The sequence below is a fragment of the Haliaeetus leucocephalus genome, unplaced genomic scaffold (genome assembly GCF_000737465.1).
Source record: "Haliaeetus leucocephalus isolate CR32 unplaced genomic scaffold, Haliaeetus_leucocephalus-4.0 Scaffold83, whole genome shotgun sequence".
NCBI lineage: Eukaryota > Metazoa > Chordata > Aves > Accipitriformes > Accipitridae > Haliaeetus > Haliaeetus leucocephalus.
Window position 1 is genome coordinate 1625517 of NW_010972519.1, and position 15938 is coordinate 1641454.

The 15938-nt window shown below is 39.2% G+C and overlaps 1 protein-coding gene across 3 annotated transcripts in view; it reads left to right on the forward strand.

Moving 5' to 3' along the window:
- Positions 1-219: 219 nt before the first annotated feature.
- MLH1 (mutL homolog 1) overlaps positions 220-15938 on the forward strand; it is a 16161-nt gene continuing 442 nt past the window's right edge. Inside the window, exons 1-18 of one of the 3 annotated variants that reach the window (XM_010582505.1) lie at positions 220-567; positions 1039-1129; positions 1258-1356; positions 2457-2530; positions 2837-2909; positions 4008-4099; positions 5366-5408; positions 6033-6121; positions 7121-7233; positions 7819-7912; positions 8431-8584; positions 9279-9637; positions 10409-10557; positions 12242-12350; positions 13169-13232; positions 13782-13946; positions 14759-14851; positions 15232-15345. In XM_010582505.1, the coding sequence (XP_010580807.1) occupies positions 461-567; positions 1039-1129; positions 1258-1356; positions 2457-2530; positions 2837-2909; positions 4008-4099; positions 5366-5408; positions 6033-6121; positions 7121-7233; positions 7819-7912; positions 8431-8584; positions 9279-9637; positions 10409-10557; positions 12242-12350; positions 13169-13232; positions 13782-13946; positions 14759-14851; positions 15232-15345 (2082 nt within the window). In that variant the 5' untranslated portion in view covers positions 220-460. Of the gene's footprint in view, positions 568-1038; positions 1130-1257; positions 1357-2456; positions 2531-2836; positions 2910-4007; positions 4100-5365; positions 5409-6032; positions 6122-7120; positions 7234-7818; positions 7913-8430; positions 8585-9278; positions 9638-10408; positions 10558-12241; positions 12351-13168; positions 13233-13781; positions 13947-14739; positions 14852-15231; positions 15346-15938 lie in introns of those variants that run through there. The other 2 variants (XM_010582496.1, XM_010582514.1) reach the window with 2 other exon arrangements.

A 15938-nucleotide genomic window follows, 5' to 3' on the forward strand; every position in this document is an offset into this window, starting at 1 on the left:
CACGCGCGCCACAACCCCGCGCTCCGCACAACCTCCTTGCCGCCAAGGTGGCGCGCTCCTCCCCGCCCCGCGCCGCGGCTTCGCTCCGCCCCCGCGCCGCTCAGCCAATCGCAGCGGGGTCCCGTCGTCTCCCGCCCCCCCCCGCCCCCCGCCAGCAACCGCCTTCCGGTTCGCCGCCCGTGTTTATTTTTGCCGCGGGAAGGAAGGAAGGAAGTGTGATGGGCACTTGCGTCGCCCAATCGGAGAGCCGCTCGCTCGAGGAGGCGGGCAAGCGGCGGTTTGGCGCCAGCGGCGGCCGTGGGGCCCTGCGGCCTTTCCTCACGCCCGTCCCCCCCACCCCCCCGCCGGTCCCTGCCCCTCTCTTCCCTCATCCCTCATTCGTCAGCTCCTCGTACCGGTCTCCCGGGCCTCCCCTTTCCCGCCCGGCAGCTGCCCGAGCCGGGCTCCTGTCACGACAGCCATGGCCGGCGTGATCCGGCGGCTGGATGAAGCTGTGGTGAACCGCATCGCGGCCGGCGAGGTCATCCAGAGACCGGCGAACGCCATCAAGGAGATGATAGAAAACTGGTAACGCGGGGGACGGGACGACACGGAGTGGGGGGGCTGCGGCGTGTAAGGAGGGGTAAACCTCGTTTTGGGTGCTGAGGGGAGGCAGTGCCTGTGTGCTCTCCTGTGGAACGCGCGGGAGGATTCAAACTCTAAATTTCGTCTGGGTTTGTTTTGTTGTTGCGTGGTAGGCTTAGAAATCGTTTGCTTTCATTGTCAGGTCAGTAGTTCGGTGGTTCGCCTTGAAGGTAAAGTCTGGCTGGGCTCAAAATCGCTGCCCTTCGGCCAGTAGGTGCAGGGAGCTGTATGGGCTGTGTGAAAGCAAGCCCCAGGGTCTGCAGTAAAGGTCTATTTGAAACAGATTGAATTCCAGTGTGAGTGACGAGTAGAAACAAGTTATCACTCGTGTGAGAAAAAACTACGTTTTCAAGTCACGTAGTGCTTTATTCTCTAGAACTGCTGTTCCCTAGAATGCTTTCTTGGTTTCTGCAGTTTGGATGCTAAATCTACAAGTATCCAGGTTGTAGTTAAAGAAGGTGGTCTGAAGCTCATCCAGGTCCAAGACAACGGCTGTGGTATCAGAGTGAGTAAACAAAGTCGACAGCTGTGTGCTGATGTCTAATACTACCTTTTAAAATTTAATTCAATTTCTAAATGTTTCTGATCTTGAAAAAACTTGGAAAGTGACTATTACTTGTCTCTTTCGCATAGAAAGAAGATCTGGACATTGTATGTGAGAGATTTACTACCAGTAAACTGCAAAAATTTGAAGATTTGGCTACCATTTCTACATACGGTTTTAGGGGCGAGGTAAGCTCTTCCTCAAGGTTTTGAAACTGTTCATTGCTCGTTGTTACCCTGTCATAGTGGGGCTTACATACTGTCTCATTCCCAGTACTCTTTACAGAAGCTTCCATTTTCTGAGTCTGCCACGTGAATATAGTTCAAAATACATTTCTAGGTCTTTCAAGATTAGATGGATGCCTAAGGAGAGGTATATATTCTTTTTGCTTTCTGGAGTAAGGTTTTTTTTTTTTTTTTTTAAGTCTTCTCAAATGCTGCTTCAGGAACCTACAGGTAAAAGACAATGAAAGACTTGAGTGGAAGGTGAATCTTTGTTGTCAGACATTCGTCTAAATACAATACTTAAAGCTAAATGTTTGAAATGTTCATTTGTCTTCCTTTGCTTTTGCTCTTTAGTCGAAGTTAGTATCTCTGACCCCTCAGATACACTAGTTCTCCATATTCTCACAGGCTGTACCTAGACTTGTCTGAAAGAACAGTCCAGGATGAGTTCTGCTTTCCCCTCCAGATGGACAACAAGCGACAGAAGTATGTTGCCTGTGCTCAGATACATAGATCCTTGCATGCTCCAGAGAGCGGACTGCTTAAGTCCTCTCCTCACGCACTTTCAACAGAATCGGCCCCACAGCCAGCGGAGTCTGGTCCTGAGGCTGGTTTCGGCAGGCTATGTAGACGTGTCCATTGAGTTTTCCAGGAAAACCATTGTAATGTAACTTTGTAGTATTACTTACAGTCAGGAGGAGGACTACGTGGGCAGGGATGAGGAAGTAAGGGCTAAAACCTTCCAGCTGTTTTTTGTTAACATGAAAGAAGGAAAAGGGCACAACTGTAATAACTTTGCAGATTTCTTTTAGTTATGTTACACAGTTAGCTGCTTGTAATGTCAGAGAGAATGAAATGTTAGAAAAGCCTAAAGAAGGTCCTGGATAAAAGTCAGCATTATAGGGACTAAAATTTGTTAAAGCTTTACTGACCTGCAAGGTTTTTTATTAATGACTTTCAAGTGGTATAATAAAATTTAGTGATGCTGTTTAAAGTGTGGACGCTCCTTCAGCAGTCAGTGGTCTTCAGAGCAAGGTTTACAAAGATGCTTTCTCTTTCTCTAGGCATTGGCTAGCATCAGTCATGTTGCCCATGTTACTCTAACAACTAAAACAGCTGATGCAAAGTGTGCATACAGGTATGCTACCTATTCAAGTGACTTCTGCTGCATGTAATAATGAACAGAGGTATTTAATTCTCTTTTCAGTGCTCTTATTAAAGAGTGTGGGATATTTTTCTAGGTTAGTTACAAAAAAGACCTAGAATGTGAGAAAACATGGTTCAAGTCAATTTTTTTTTTTTATTATTCCGAATTGTAAAGGTAAGCTTTTAGCTAAACCATGTATTTTGAAAATAGGGAAAAAAAGATAATCTTAAAAGGAATTCGACTTCAGCAGCCAATGTAGGGTAAACTCTTGTCATCTTATTTTTATTTTCTACCTAGAGCTATTTACAGCGATGGAAAAATTAAAGCCCCTCCGAAACCCTGTGCTGGAAACCAAGGAACTCAGATCACGGTAGGCTTTTTGTTCCTGTTCTGTCTTGTCCCTATTCTGTTCCCTGGTCATTATGCTTGCACCACTTATTGTTACGTGTTAAATTGTAAGGTACATGACATATCACCTTGTAGAATATTTTCTAAATTATGTTGTTCTGTGGTTTTGTTGGTTTTTTTGTTTTGTTTTCTTCCCCAGAGACAGCAAGGCAAACTTCCTAAGAGCCTTTTTGTTTTTTCCTTCCTTCTGAGGATAGCATAGTTATATACTATCAAAAATATTTTATAATCCTTCTGGACTGCTGAGAGCCTGAACAGACAGTTAGGGCTACAAGAAGGTCAGAATATGGAGGAGTGGTCTATATTGAGTGAGCCAGAGTAGGAAGATGAAGGCTGGCACAGGAAACTGCAGAACCGCTGTTTGTCTTTCAGTCATATCTTTCTTACATCTACCAAGCTTTGAATGTGGGTTGGGATTAGGATTGGCATTAAGCTTATGAAGAATAAGGAGCTCAGGATGGGAAGGAGTGTGCGTGTTGCACAGTGTAGGGTGGAAAGTGGAAGCCTGGCCCGGTAGTCTGCAGGTGTGGGTTTGTCTTGCAGTGGGAACATACACCCAGCTAGCTTCACACATCAATGTGGAGGATAATGTGTCTTAAAAAAGAAGCTGAACTTTAAACTTCTACCTTTCTCACTCTAGCAGAAAAATAATTTGCATATTGTTTAAATAAATAGTGAGAACGAACAATTTAAACTGCTGTTTTAACTACATTAATAGCTTTGATTGCAGCAACTGTTTTGACATTTACTTGCATTTCATTGAAACAGTGTAATCAGGGAATCCATTGTCATCTGCAATGGAAAGCACATAACTTCCACTGAAAAGTGAGTTGTAGAGTTGTTATTGGTAAAAATACTGATGTACCAAAATACTTGAAAACATAAGTTTTTCCGGAGTTGCATTTTGTTAGGTGAACCTAAGCAGGAAAGGAATAAATTGAATGTTGATCCTTCATAAACTAAAATGTTTTCAGAAAATTTTGCAGTATCAAGTTAGGTGAATTATATAGTGAGAGAAGATTTTAAAAATTACTTTTAATTGTGATCTTTTTCTCTATAGGTTGAAGATCTTTTTTACAATGTAACTACAAGGAGGAAAGCTTTAAAAAATCCAAATGAAGAATATGCAAAAATACTAGAAGTTGTTAGCAGGTAAACTGAAATAGGAGGCTCCGGTTTTTTTCTGCCGCCTTTGAGAGTACCGGGGTTTTTCAGAGGGACTGGTGTATGTGTGTGTGGTGTCATTTTTGTTGATTTTGAGGGGTTTTAACTGTTTGTTAGTATACAGTGTCAGGTAACAGTCCCATTTGATACAGAAAATCCAGCAGAGAAACAGTGTATTTGGTCTATGACTATTATTAGTAAGAATTCCAGCAAACAGTGATAGACTTGAAAGAGTGAATGAACTTGGGCTGAATAGAATCCAAGTAAAAACTGTGAAAGAGCATTGAGATTGGCTGAGTATGAAGAAAAAATAATACCTCTTTAGTTACCAGATATTCCCTTCTGTGGTCCTTTATTGCATCTTGGGCCATGTGCAGAGCCTTTGCAAGCAGGATCTACACAGTTTAACCAAAATAATTGCTTTACACTTCAAGTAAACACAAAAGCTAGCAAGGAGTAGCAAGACCGTATGCTAAGCGTTAGCCTGCTCCCTGAATGAGCTACTTCAGAGTCTTTACACTGACAAGGCAGGCTTCAGCCAGGAGGTGAAGGGTCAGGTCCCGCTGCTCCGTGGAACAGGCTGGTCTGACATCTTGCTGAGTTACAGGCTTCCCGCTCATTGTTTTTTTTGGTTTTTTTTTTTTTCCCATTAGGATTTTACATCTTGTTCATTTTGGGTTTTTTTCCCTCTTGAATTTTTGAGTTACTAACTGTCCCAGTCACAACAGTCTAACCTCTGTCTGCAGTTTTACGTTTCTCATCTTGCAAGATTCCACAGTGTGTTCTTTCTCACAACTTAGCAACTTCCCTAGAAGTTTGAGCCAGGGTTGTGTATCAGAACTTGGCCCTGGGGTCACAGACAGCTAAACCATCTGGGTAGGGTAGGTTAGAAGGGCGAGCCAGCCATTTTTCAGATCCTTCTGCGTACTTGATTCTGTTACACTGAGGTTTTGCTGCTGTTCTAGTTAAACCTATGCAATGAAACTGAGCAAACTAGGTCTATAGAAGTTGATCAGGTTTTTTTGAGAAATAAGCCAAGCTGATCCTTGAATTTCATATGGTTACAGGTGAGTTATAAATAGAAAACATTTATATTTATAGCTGTTTAGTCTACAGAAGCTCAGTTTGGCTCAAATCACATTACTGTGTAACAGGAAATTAAATTGTTTGTCCCTGTTAGTAGCTGCTTTTCAGCATTCAGGAAAGTAACTTTTTCTTTCACATACTGCAGTCTTATGTTTACCTATTTTTCAGGTATGCCATCCATAACTCGGGCATCAGCTTTTCAGTTAAAAAGGTATGTAAATAAAGTCTTTATAACTTCTCCATGTGTCTGTATCTATGTGTGTGTGTGTATATATATATTGTGTATATCTGAAAATGCCAGAAAATTTGCAGTGCATCTTTTGCAATGGGAATAGTGTATAGAGCCTTCCCTTGTACTGAAATGTTGAAGTGTAGTTGATGCAGTCTGGATAGAAAACACATTAGTTAAAGTAAACAAGACAAAAATATATTCGTCAGGAGTTTTCTATGTGGTCAATGTTTTATTTTGTTTTAGCTTCATGAGCTGTTTCAGTTTCTCTTGAGAGTCTGGTTACCAATTACTGTATGAAAGAGGATGGGTTAGAGTACCTTCATTCTGTGGCGTTCTTGATAATTATTTACAGAACTACTTATGTTCCTCACTTTCCAAGATGGAGTTCCTAGCCTGAATGGGTCTGACGTGATCTAGCAAATATTGTAATCCTGTGCCATTTACCACCTGTTGTTTTTCTGAACACAAATAAGTAAATAATAATACAAAACATTATAATGATGTTATGTCCCATGCCTTTGTGTTAGAAATGTTAAGTTTAACCTATTTCTAAAACTTCAGCCAGAACTGTGAATTGACTGATACTCGTTTATGCTCTTTTAGCAAGGTGATACTGTGTCAGATGTTAGAACCTTATCAAACGCCTCAACAGTGGACAACATTAGGTCCATCTTTGGAAATGCTGTTAGCAGGTATGTTGATGTCAAGTTTCCTTCTGACATGAAGTTTTCTAGTAAATCTCCTTCCTCTTTCTCTTTGAATGAACATGGGCTGTGCTAAGTTTTCCTGCTTCCTTCAAGGCAAATTACAGAGAAGAGGGAGCGTTGCAATAATAGAGCTCTCCCTTGTCTTGCAGAACGTGTGACTGTTTTTTTAGTATGTCAAAGGAAAGAGGGAGGTTGCAAAGCTGTACCTTTAATGCACTAAAAGGGACCCATCTGCTTGTAGCTTTGTGTGCTCATTTAAACAGAGCAAGCTGTACCTGCGTTCTCTACAAGTTCCTAGCCTCTTCCTGCGCCGTGAAAACCTTACCACTTCTTACCGCAGTCTGCTATCTGATAAATTTTGAAGTCTCCTCAAATTTGTTTTTCTGAAATCTTACAGTTCTGTATTTTGACAAAAGCTACATTAGCTAAGGCTGAGTAAACCAGGCAGAAGAGTTGAGAACAAATAAAACTAAGCATCTTTTGAAAATTTATCTGCCACTTTAGGAAACATTCTCTCTTTATAAGACATTCAGCTATAAAGAATTCATTGAATGGACTTGTGGAATGGTTTTGTCCTATGAATACTTGGGTGTCAATTTGATTTGGTTACTAAAATTACACTTCACGTGTAAGGAATATAACTTCTAATACACATAAACACCTTTATGAAACACAGCAAAATAGAGAGGCTGTTTAGTGATAAGGCTTACAGTTGTTATAATATTATGGATACTGTGATACATTAAGGTATTAAAAAGATACGGTGAATAATTTTACAGATGCCAATCATACTGTATTACTATTTTACTTAGAAGAAACAATGCAGTTCAGGTTAAATAATTTTTGTGACTCAGCAATAAATGTTTGAACTCTAATAATTCTAATTAACTGTGATATAAATAGAATGTAGAACTCGTACTGTTTGAAATTTGCATCAACAGAAAAAATCATTTTTTATGTGTGTTTCTGTCAAACTGTCAATAGGGAACTGATAGAAGTGGCTTGTGAAGATGCAAGTCTGGCCTTTAAAATGAAAGGCTACATCACAAATGCAAACTACTCTGTGAAGAAATGTACATTTTTACTCTTCATAAACCGTAAGTTTAAGTAAAATTAAAAAAAAAAGCAGCATGTTGTACAGTCATATGTTGCTTACATAATGATCAGAAGAACAAAACTTTTTGAAAAATTGAAAAATGTGTGAGCGTTCTTAAAAACACTGAAGAATAAGCATTACAGTTAATTGTTGATCTTAAGGTGTTTTTCTATTTGTAATGTGCATCATGCTTTGCACTTGGAATAGTGAAAAGCAGCTAAAATGGGGCCTAAAGAAGGTTGTGGAGTATCAAGGTTATGATTGTGTCCTGCTGACTTACACAGAATGGTCTCTCCATGCTGTAGCAACATTGGCATGGGGTACAACAAACCTTGACTGTAATGAAAAGGTAGTCTGGTTATTTCAGTATTTGTGGGAAAAAATACTTCTAAATATAAAACATACTAAGAAGATACTGCCTATTCCTGGGTTTATATGAAGAATAAATAGGTCTCGGGAAGAACGGGTATAACAGATGCCCTTTGAAGATAGAAGTGTGAAGAAGTTGGTCTGAAGGAGTAGTTGGGCACTGTGCAGTGTATTTCAGTGGGGGTCTTTGAAAATAGCATTTTGTTCTGCGTTTCAGATCGATTGGTAGAATCAGCTGCTTTGCGGAAAGCCATAGAAACTGTGTATGCTGCTTATTTGCCAAAAAGTATGCATCCATTCCTATACTTAAGGTAAAGTAATAGGAAGAAGTCGCCTTTTAATACCATCTTGTGGGATATAGCTAGGGTGAGTAGGTTCAGAAGGACATTTGTGTTCCTGATAGTAGTGATAGGCATTGCCAGACAGGAGATAATTAAATCGTATTAAAGAAATCTTAAGACAGGCCTTATTTTCAGAAGTAGTGAGTGTCTGCAGTGTCAGCTTAAGTCCTTTCATATTAACACGTGAGATGCTGCAAGTAAAAGATACTTCTAAAACCTGTTTTTTGTAGTAGTGCCATGGGGAGATTGGTTTAAGCTTGCCTACGTAAGATGATTTTGGTGAGTTTGGAACATAGGGTTCTTCATATTATTTTTAATATATGAAACAAATCTGAGTGTAGTGTAACTTTAGCAGGTTTCAGGACCATTTTGACTTCTTCGCATGGAGTAATGGCCCCAAGCCTGAAAAATTTTGTACTGAACCAGCTTGTGCCCTCTCTGCCATCCATGGGAAATTTTAGGTTATCTTCTTTTAAAATGTTTTCCAGCCTGGAAATAGACCCCCAGAATGTCGATGTAAATGTGCACCCTACAAAACATGAGGTCCATTTCCTTCATGAAGATAGTATTTTAGAGCGTGTGCAACAACATGTAGAGAGCAAGTTATTGGGCTCTAATTCTTCAAGGCTGTACTTCACTCAGGTGAGAATATGTTTGAAGTGACTAAAGCTCTGCACTATTTTAACTACTGTGGAGTGATTGATAGTCATCAATGTTATACTGGTAGCTTGAGATCTTTGCTCTATGTTTCAGGGATGAAATTGCTTTAATATACCAATGTTAACAATGTGGCAGCGAACTTACTGGAGGAAAAGTGCATGAAAACATTTAAAATACTTTTCTGTCAAGTATCTGTTCAGTCTTTTTGATTTTACAAGTGTATCAGTCTTGACATGTGGTAAATTGTTTTTATTCTGCCCTGGTTTATGTGAAAGATGTATGACTGAGGAAATTTTTCTATGTATTTGAAAGCGCCTTGGATTTAATCTAACCAGAAAAAAAATCAGGAAGAATAAGTCCTAATATCTCTTTATATAGAGCCTAGTTTAAAATTATAACTACAATCTTTTAAAAAAAAAACAATTTTCTGTTTGCTTTTTTACATTAAAGATTTTCCCTTGAGATAAGGGAATGCTAACTAATGATTTCATTAATTGCCAAGATGATGACATTTACGCTATGGGTCTAGTAAGTGCAAAGCTGGTGGCCTGTTTAAGCAGGTGACACTGCCTTTGTGGGACTTGAAAGTTACTTGCTGCTGAGCAGTAAGATCTTTGTGGGTTTTTTCTTCTTGTTTTTGAATCTCTTTTCTTTACTTCCCCGTATCTGAACGAAGACATTGCTTCCAGGGGCCGACTGTTCTTCCAGTGAGGTTGTAAAAGCATCAGCAAACTCTTCTGCGGTTACTAAAGGAACCGGTGATAAAGTTTATGCACATCAGATGGTCCGCACTGATTCCCGAGAACAGAAGTTGGATGCTTTTCTTCAGCCGGTGAACAACCTCCTAAGTACAGGCCCCAGTGAAGTGATGACAGAGGTTAATGCAGGACCTCTGGAGGGTGCAGTCAGGCCACAGGATGCTGAAATGGAAGATGTCAGTGATCTCGTTGAAATGGCCGATGTTCGGGAGGATGCAGTGATGCCTAGGGGGCTGAGTGAGAGTGAACACTTGTCTCCTGAGACAGTGCCTCCTCGGTAAGTCTAATCTTCCCTGAGGTCATGCAAGGCTACCTGTTTATTTCACGGCATGGCCCTGAAACTGAAGATTTTTCTGAGCTCTTTGGACTTCTGCTTTTTCAGAAGGAAAAATTTTCCTAGAATAACTTTCCATGGTATTTTATTGAGAAATCAGACTTCATCTCTGAACTGTAAATAACAACCTGTGATAAATTTTGTAACTGGAATGGGCTTTCCATGCATACTGAAAGTATAAATAATGACACTAACTTTACTTTAGGGAGATCATACTGGTCCGTCTCTTTGGAGGCCCTCCTTTTGTGGGGGGGATAGAAACTACATGACTGAATTTTGCAGACATTACCCTAGTAAAGATAAAAGTGCTGTAATCTTTTTATAGCTCCTGCAGGAGCTGTTATGAGAGGCCAAAGTCTTCAGAGGTAATCTGATCCCCCTCCCCCAGTGTAACAGAAAAATGATCATGAAAAAAATCATTAGAAATACCAACATTTTTTGATGTGTTCTTTAGAGCCCAGTTCACTTGGTGCTTAACAGATGCCTGATATGATTGGTATTGGAGAGTCATAAATTGTCTTATGAACTACCTTTTCCTAACAGATTATGCCTCGGAAGTAAAAGAAACCAATCTTTCTTTCTGGGAAGCTTTGGGAAACTTTCTGCATTTCCTGGGTTAATGTACAGCATGCGAACTGAGCATCCCATCTATTGGTGTGTTTTGCCAAAGTGATAGGAGAATTGAACATAATTCCTTTTGTTTCGGTATTGCAGAAAGAGACCACGGGAAGATGCAGATGTAGAAATGGAGAAAGTTGACACCAGAAAGGACATGACTGCTGCCTGCACCCCTAGACGAAGAATTATCAACTTGACCAGTGTATTGACTCTCCAGGAGGAAATCAGTAACCAGGCACATGCAAGTAAGCAAGCCGTTGCTTCTCAAGATTATTGTTATTCCACCAACTAAATATGATTGTTTGAACTGCTGAGGAAAAAGATATTTAGAAGGTGGCCCAGTGAGCTCACTGTGCTGCTAAGCGAGCTTTTAACAAAAATGCTTGTTAAACGTCAAGGGCCAAACTTGGCAGCTGCCATACTGAGCCACACTGGAGGACTGTTTTAAAAACTTCATGTACCTTGTTTGTTGATAGACGTTTTATGCATTCTTAATATTTTGCAAACCTTAACTTGCATCGTAACTAATAACACTATAAAATCACAGCTTGAAAAGCTAAGTTACTTTGTAATTTTCAAACAGAAATGGCAGTTACGATATTGTCATTACAAAAATTTTGCTTAGTTGCATGATTGTGAAGTAGACTGGGACAGGCTTGATAATCATAGTTTTTGTTTACTGCTTTTGCTTTTCATTTTCATTTGTATCTGTCCACTTATATGAAATGATGAGACTGGTGAAATATTATTCTGTCTTCTGGTAAGTCACTTTAGAAAAAGGGAAAAGGTTTGCAATTCTTCCTAGAGTTCTTTCCCTTTTAACTCTTTGAGTTACCTTCAGAGTCATACTGAGTCACATAAGCCATATTATTCAGTTAGTCTAAATGTTGGGAATCTTGTGTTCTGGGGGTTTTATTGAATTTATTTTGATTTTTCTGGTAGTAAGAATTGGGGATGCTCCACAGCTAAAATGGCTAGACTAACAGATATCTGTAATAAATAACTTTTTTATAACTTACTAAAAACCTATCTTTAGAAAGCATGTACTTACACCTTACTTGCACTCCAGAAAGTTTTGCATTAGGCTGGTAATTCTGAGCTGGTAATTGTACATCTGACTGGTTAAATACTGAAATCAGAGTTGCCCCTGAGCCATAAAATGTACAAAAACATCATAGTAGAACTTGTGCAGTTGCTTGAGGTTGTGTCTTGTCTTCACATGTGTAAGAAATACCTACAAGAGACCTTTGGAAGAAAGAAATACTCCTCTCACAGTACCATTCCTTTGGAAAAGGTAACGGTGGAGTTTGGGTAGCGTAGTGCTTTGTACGTGCTGTGACTGCAGTGCCAAGCTCCTGTAACGAAGCTGCCCCCAAGGACTGCAACTAGTGACATTTTTTTGTGGAATGCCTAAAATGAACTCTTATTATGGAATCTGACTTCCTTTTTTTTTTTTTTTTAAATATTATATAAATGAGAATGCCAGAAACTTATTTTGGGAGAGAAAAATATGTGGACCCATTCTATCACACTTTCAGAATTCAGTCTGACAATACTAGATTTTGTTGCGAAGTTGTTTTACATCTGCAGTTTTCTTTGAAGTATGTCTGTGCTCCCTTACTAATCTCCTGTGGCTGGAAACGAATTTTGAAAGGCTATTCAAGTCAAACACAGAGATTTTTATTTTTGTGTTTGTAGTTTAACTGTTTTATAACTATTCTCACACTTTAATATATATGTGTATGCATACAGATGATTAATAGGTAGTACAGGCCTATAAGAAGAAGCAGGGGTGTAGCAGTGACTGAACAGTAATCTGAGACTTTAAAGCTAAGCAGACCCAAACCACTCAACTAAATAAATTAGGGCAGGGGTGCAAATATGAAATCATATACTTTTGTTTCTTCCTCACCCCTTTAATTGTTTCAGACCTTCAGGAGATGCTACATGATCACTCATTTGTTGGCTGTGTCAGTCCTCAGTGGGCTCTGGCCCAATATCAGACAAAACTGTATCTTCTCAATACCACAAAACTCAGGTAAAGAAGCTGTTAGACTTGTTGGCAGTTGAAATAAGTACCTGTTACCAAACTAATTAGAAGAAGGAAGGAAATGACAGGAAAAACAATATCCTTTTCTTGTTGCCTATCTGAAAAGTTGTGAGGCTAAAGATGAAACAATCGGTTCAGAAGAGTGGAAAGAAGTCTGGTGTTCTTGGGGGAAGTTGCAGGGAATCAGTGTAATTAAAATGCCAGCTACTGTATTGTGTGCTCGTAGACTGGGGGAAGGGAAAGACACTTTATTTGCTTCATGATCGTCTACAGTACCCTATATAAAGGTGAGGAAGCAGAGTCTTCAAAAAAGTCATGTAAAATGTTATATCCATTTGGGTTAAGAGAAGCTGCAGGACATGATCATAACACAAAGTTTGTATTTTCGCATATGCAGCCTTACAGGGCCAGCTACAGAAATTTTGTAACAGAAAAGAGAATATATTTAAGATAGACATGTCTGTCCATTTCCAAGCTCCTGTGCGTTTCTTGCAGTGCAGCAAAGGAGTAAAGAGGTTGAAATATAAGGTATCGGGAATAAAGTGATAGCGGCTGCATGTTTGAGTATGTAAAATTTCTACGCCAATGTGGCTGATGATATCAGAAACCAAGAAACAGATCTAACTGTAAACATCTAGATAGTGCATGTGAATCTTTAACTAAACAGTTTAAGTAAGATCTTTGTTAATATGAATGGATATGTATGTCTGGTGTTTCCAAGATGACCCTTACTTTCCCCTCTTAATTATGGTAACTTGGTGATACGTGATCCTGTCCATATAACTAGTCTCTGTACTTCAATTTAGCCAAGAACTCTTCTACCAGATACTTATTTATGACTTTGCAAACTTTGGAGTCTTAAGGTTGTCTGTAAGTATAATTTTACATTATATCCTATATAAATTTAAAAAAAAAAAAATTATTTACAATAAGCCTGTCTTCTCAGACAAATGTATGGTTTTACAGGTTGGTTTTTGTCCACTACAAGAGCAATGTTTTGTTTCTTTTACAATAAGAATACAATGTAGAAAATTCTGTTAGTAATTTTGTAGCTACTACTGTAAGTTATCATCCTGGCTGCTTGTTATTAGTGTAATCTAGATATTCACCAAGTTTTGCTGTTGCTCATTACATTGGGACAAATAATCAACTTCAATACACAATCTATCAGAAACATAGTGTTGATTGCTAGCGTTTATCCTGTAAATACCACAGCACTTTGCAGGATTGTGGACTGCACAGAAAATTACATCAGAAAGAAATTAATACTTTTTAGACTGGTTACGATAAGCAGAACTGTTTGCTCTGCAGGCCAGAAATGGTATATTACAGTTTGTTTGTATACGTGAAGGAAGAAGCTATAGATTTCCAGTAGAGCATGTTGATCATGAACAACAGTTTTGCCTTCTCCATTTTTAGGAGCCAGCTCCTTTATATGAGCTTTCAATGCTTGCTTTAGAGGATCCTGAAAGTGGCTGGACAGAAGATGATGGCCCAAAAGAAGGACTTGCAGAGTACATTGTGGAGTTTCTGAAAAAGAAGACTGAAATGTTGAAAGATTATTTTTCGCTTGAAATTGATGAGGTGACTGCTACTATTAACTTCTGACAGTAAATGAATGGTGGACTAGGCAGTGTTAGCTTTACAGTTGGACTCTATGATCTTAAAGATCTTTTCCAACCTAAATGGTTCTATGATTCTACATTTTGGTAACAGATAACTGCAGTAGTTTGCTTGCAGTACTTGCTATCACTAAGAACTTGCCCCAGTAAGATTTAGGTGGCTTACCCCTTTCATTAAAAATGCTCTTTTAGAAGGGTACTGCACAAAGAAGTTATATTTAATTAGCTACCAAATAAAATAATTCAGTCATTGCTTCCATAACTAGAATGCAGATCTCTTTTCCAACAAGGTGTGCAGCTTAACCAGCTCTCTAGCCAGGCAGGGCTACAGCATCACCATTGCTCTCAATGTGGTGTGGTTTTGGTTTTGGGTTTGGTTTTTTTTTTTTGTGTGTGTGGCCCAATATCTCCCTTACTCTACACGAAACTGAACAGCTTCACCAGGGGTCATATATAACCCAGACATTTCACTCAGATATTCTCTGGGGAAGTGGGATCTGTGTAGTCAGCAGCTAGAGGTAGAGGAGGAGGCTGAATTCAGGTCTTCCTTGAGCTGAGTGGCTTAATTCCAGGCCTTGTGAAGTTAAACACCACCACTAACCCTCTTCCTGCAACGTCTGCCTGGCATCAGGCTTTAAAAACTTGTAACTTCAGATACCCCTAAGGCTCATTAAGTTCCATAAGAATCAGTCTTACAATATTTAACAGTTTTGGTGCATTTATTGCAAGAAAGAACTTTTTTTTTTTCACTGAAGCAGCAGCATTGCCTTGCAGGAAGGAAACCTTATTGGGTTACCACTTCTGATAGACAACTATGTGCCGCCGCTGGAAGGACTGCCTATGTTTATCCTTCGCTTGGCCACAGAGGTATATTCTCTTAATGATTTTATTCATTAACAAATGACTTTTTCTATTTAGGAGATAAGGAAGTGAATCAAATTAATTTATCAGAAGCTGCAAAGGAAAAGTTGGAGTTGGTTGATGTACTGTTAGCTCCTGACACTGGCTATGGTTACTGATAAGCTGTGCTTTGCTTCTGCATTCATAACCACTGATTGATGAATGAGGATATATTTTGATTTGAAAGCCTGCATTTCTACCCTTTCATTTTTTTTTTTCTTGTTCTGTACCTTTCCCTTATCAGCACAAAAATGGCTGAGACATTATTAGGACTTCTTCATATTAAGAATCTCCATCAAGTCTCTGACTGCTACGCAGATTTAAGTGACTTCTTTTTCTTGTAACAGGTAAACTGGGATGAAGAAAAGGAGTGTTTTGAAAGCCTAAGTAAAGAATTAGCTATGTTCTACTCCATTAGAAAGCAATACATAATAGATGAAGCCAATGTGACAAACACTCAGGTACAAGAATATGTAACTAATCATATGAACAAACAGCTATAACACCACCTAGGAAACAACTTCTTTTTCAGCTATAGACTTCTAGTCCCAACTCTACTTTCAGTGAAGCGAATCAAGTAGCAGCACAGCAAGATTCTGAAAGACTGTGGCTTAAATTTTCTGAAGGATTATATGCATTAAGAGAACCTTTTAACTTTGGGTATTGCAGTGTACTTAATATTATAACAGTCCTTGGCCTCTGGGTTTGGGATGTATTTTTTAACCTGCTGAGCTATGATAAATTTCTATAGAAGAATAAGGAATCAAGTTAAAAACATAGTCTGCTTGTGTCTAAGTATCTGCTTAGTCATTCAGTTAAGCTAGCCCATTCTGCAAGTGACTTTCCAGAGCTTAAAATTAACTTGACTGTATAGAATGAACTACTATAATACTAGCATAATTTTACAATTGCTGTTGTTTTACATAATGAAGTTTCTTAAGGAGTGCTCTCCTCTGGTAAAAGAGAATTTCAGTCTAATTGTTTGTCCCTTCCCCCCCCCCCCCAGCCTCCCCCGAACATCCCCCTTGCCCGACAACCTGCTTGTTAAATTTTT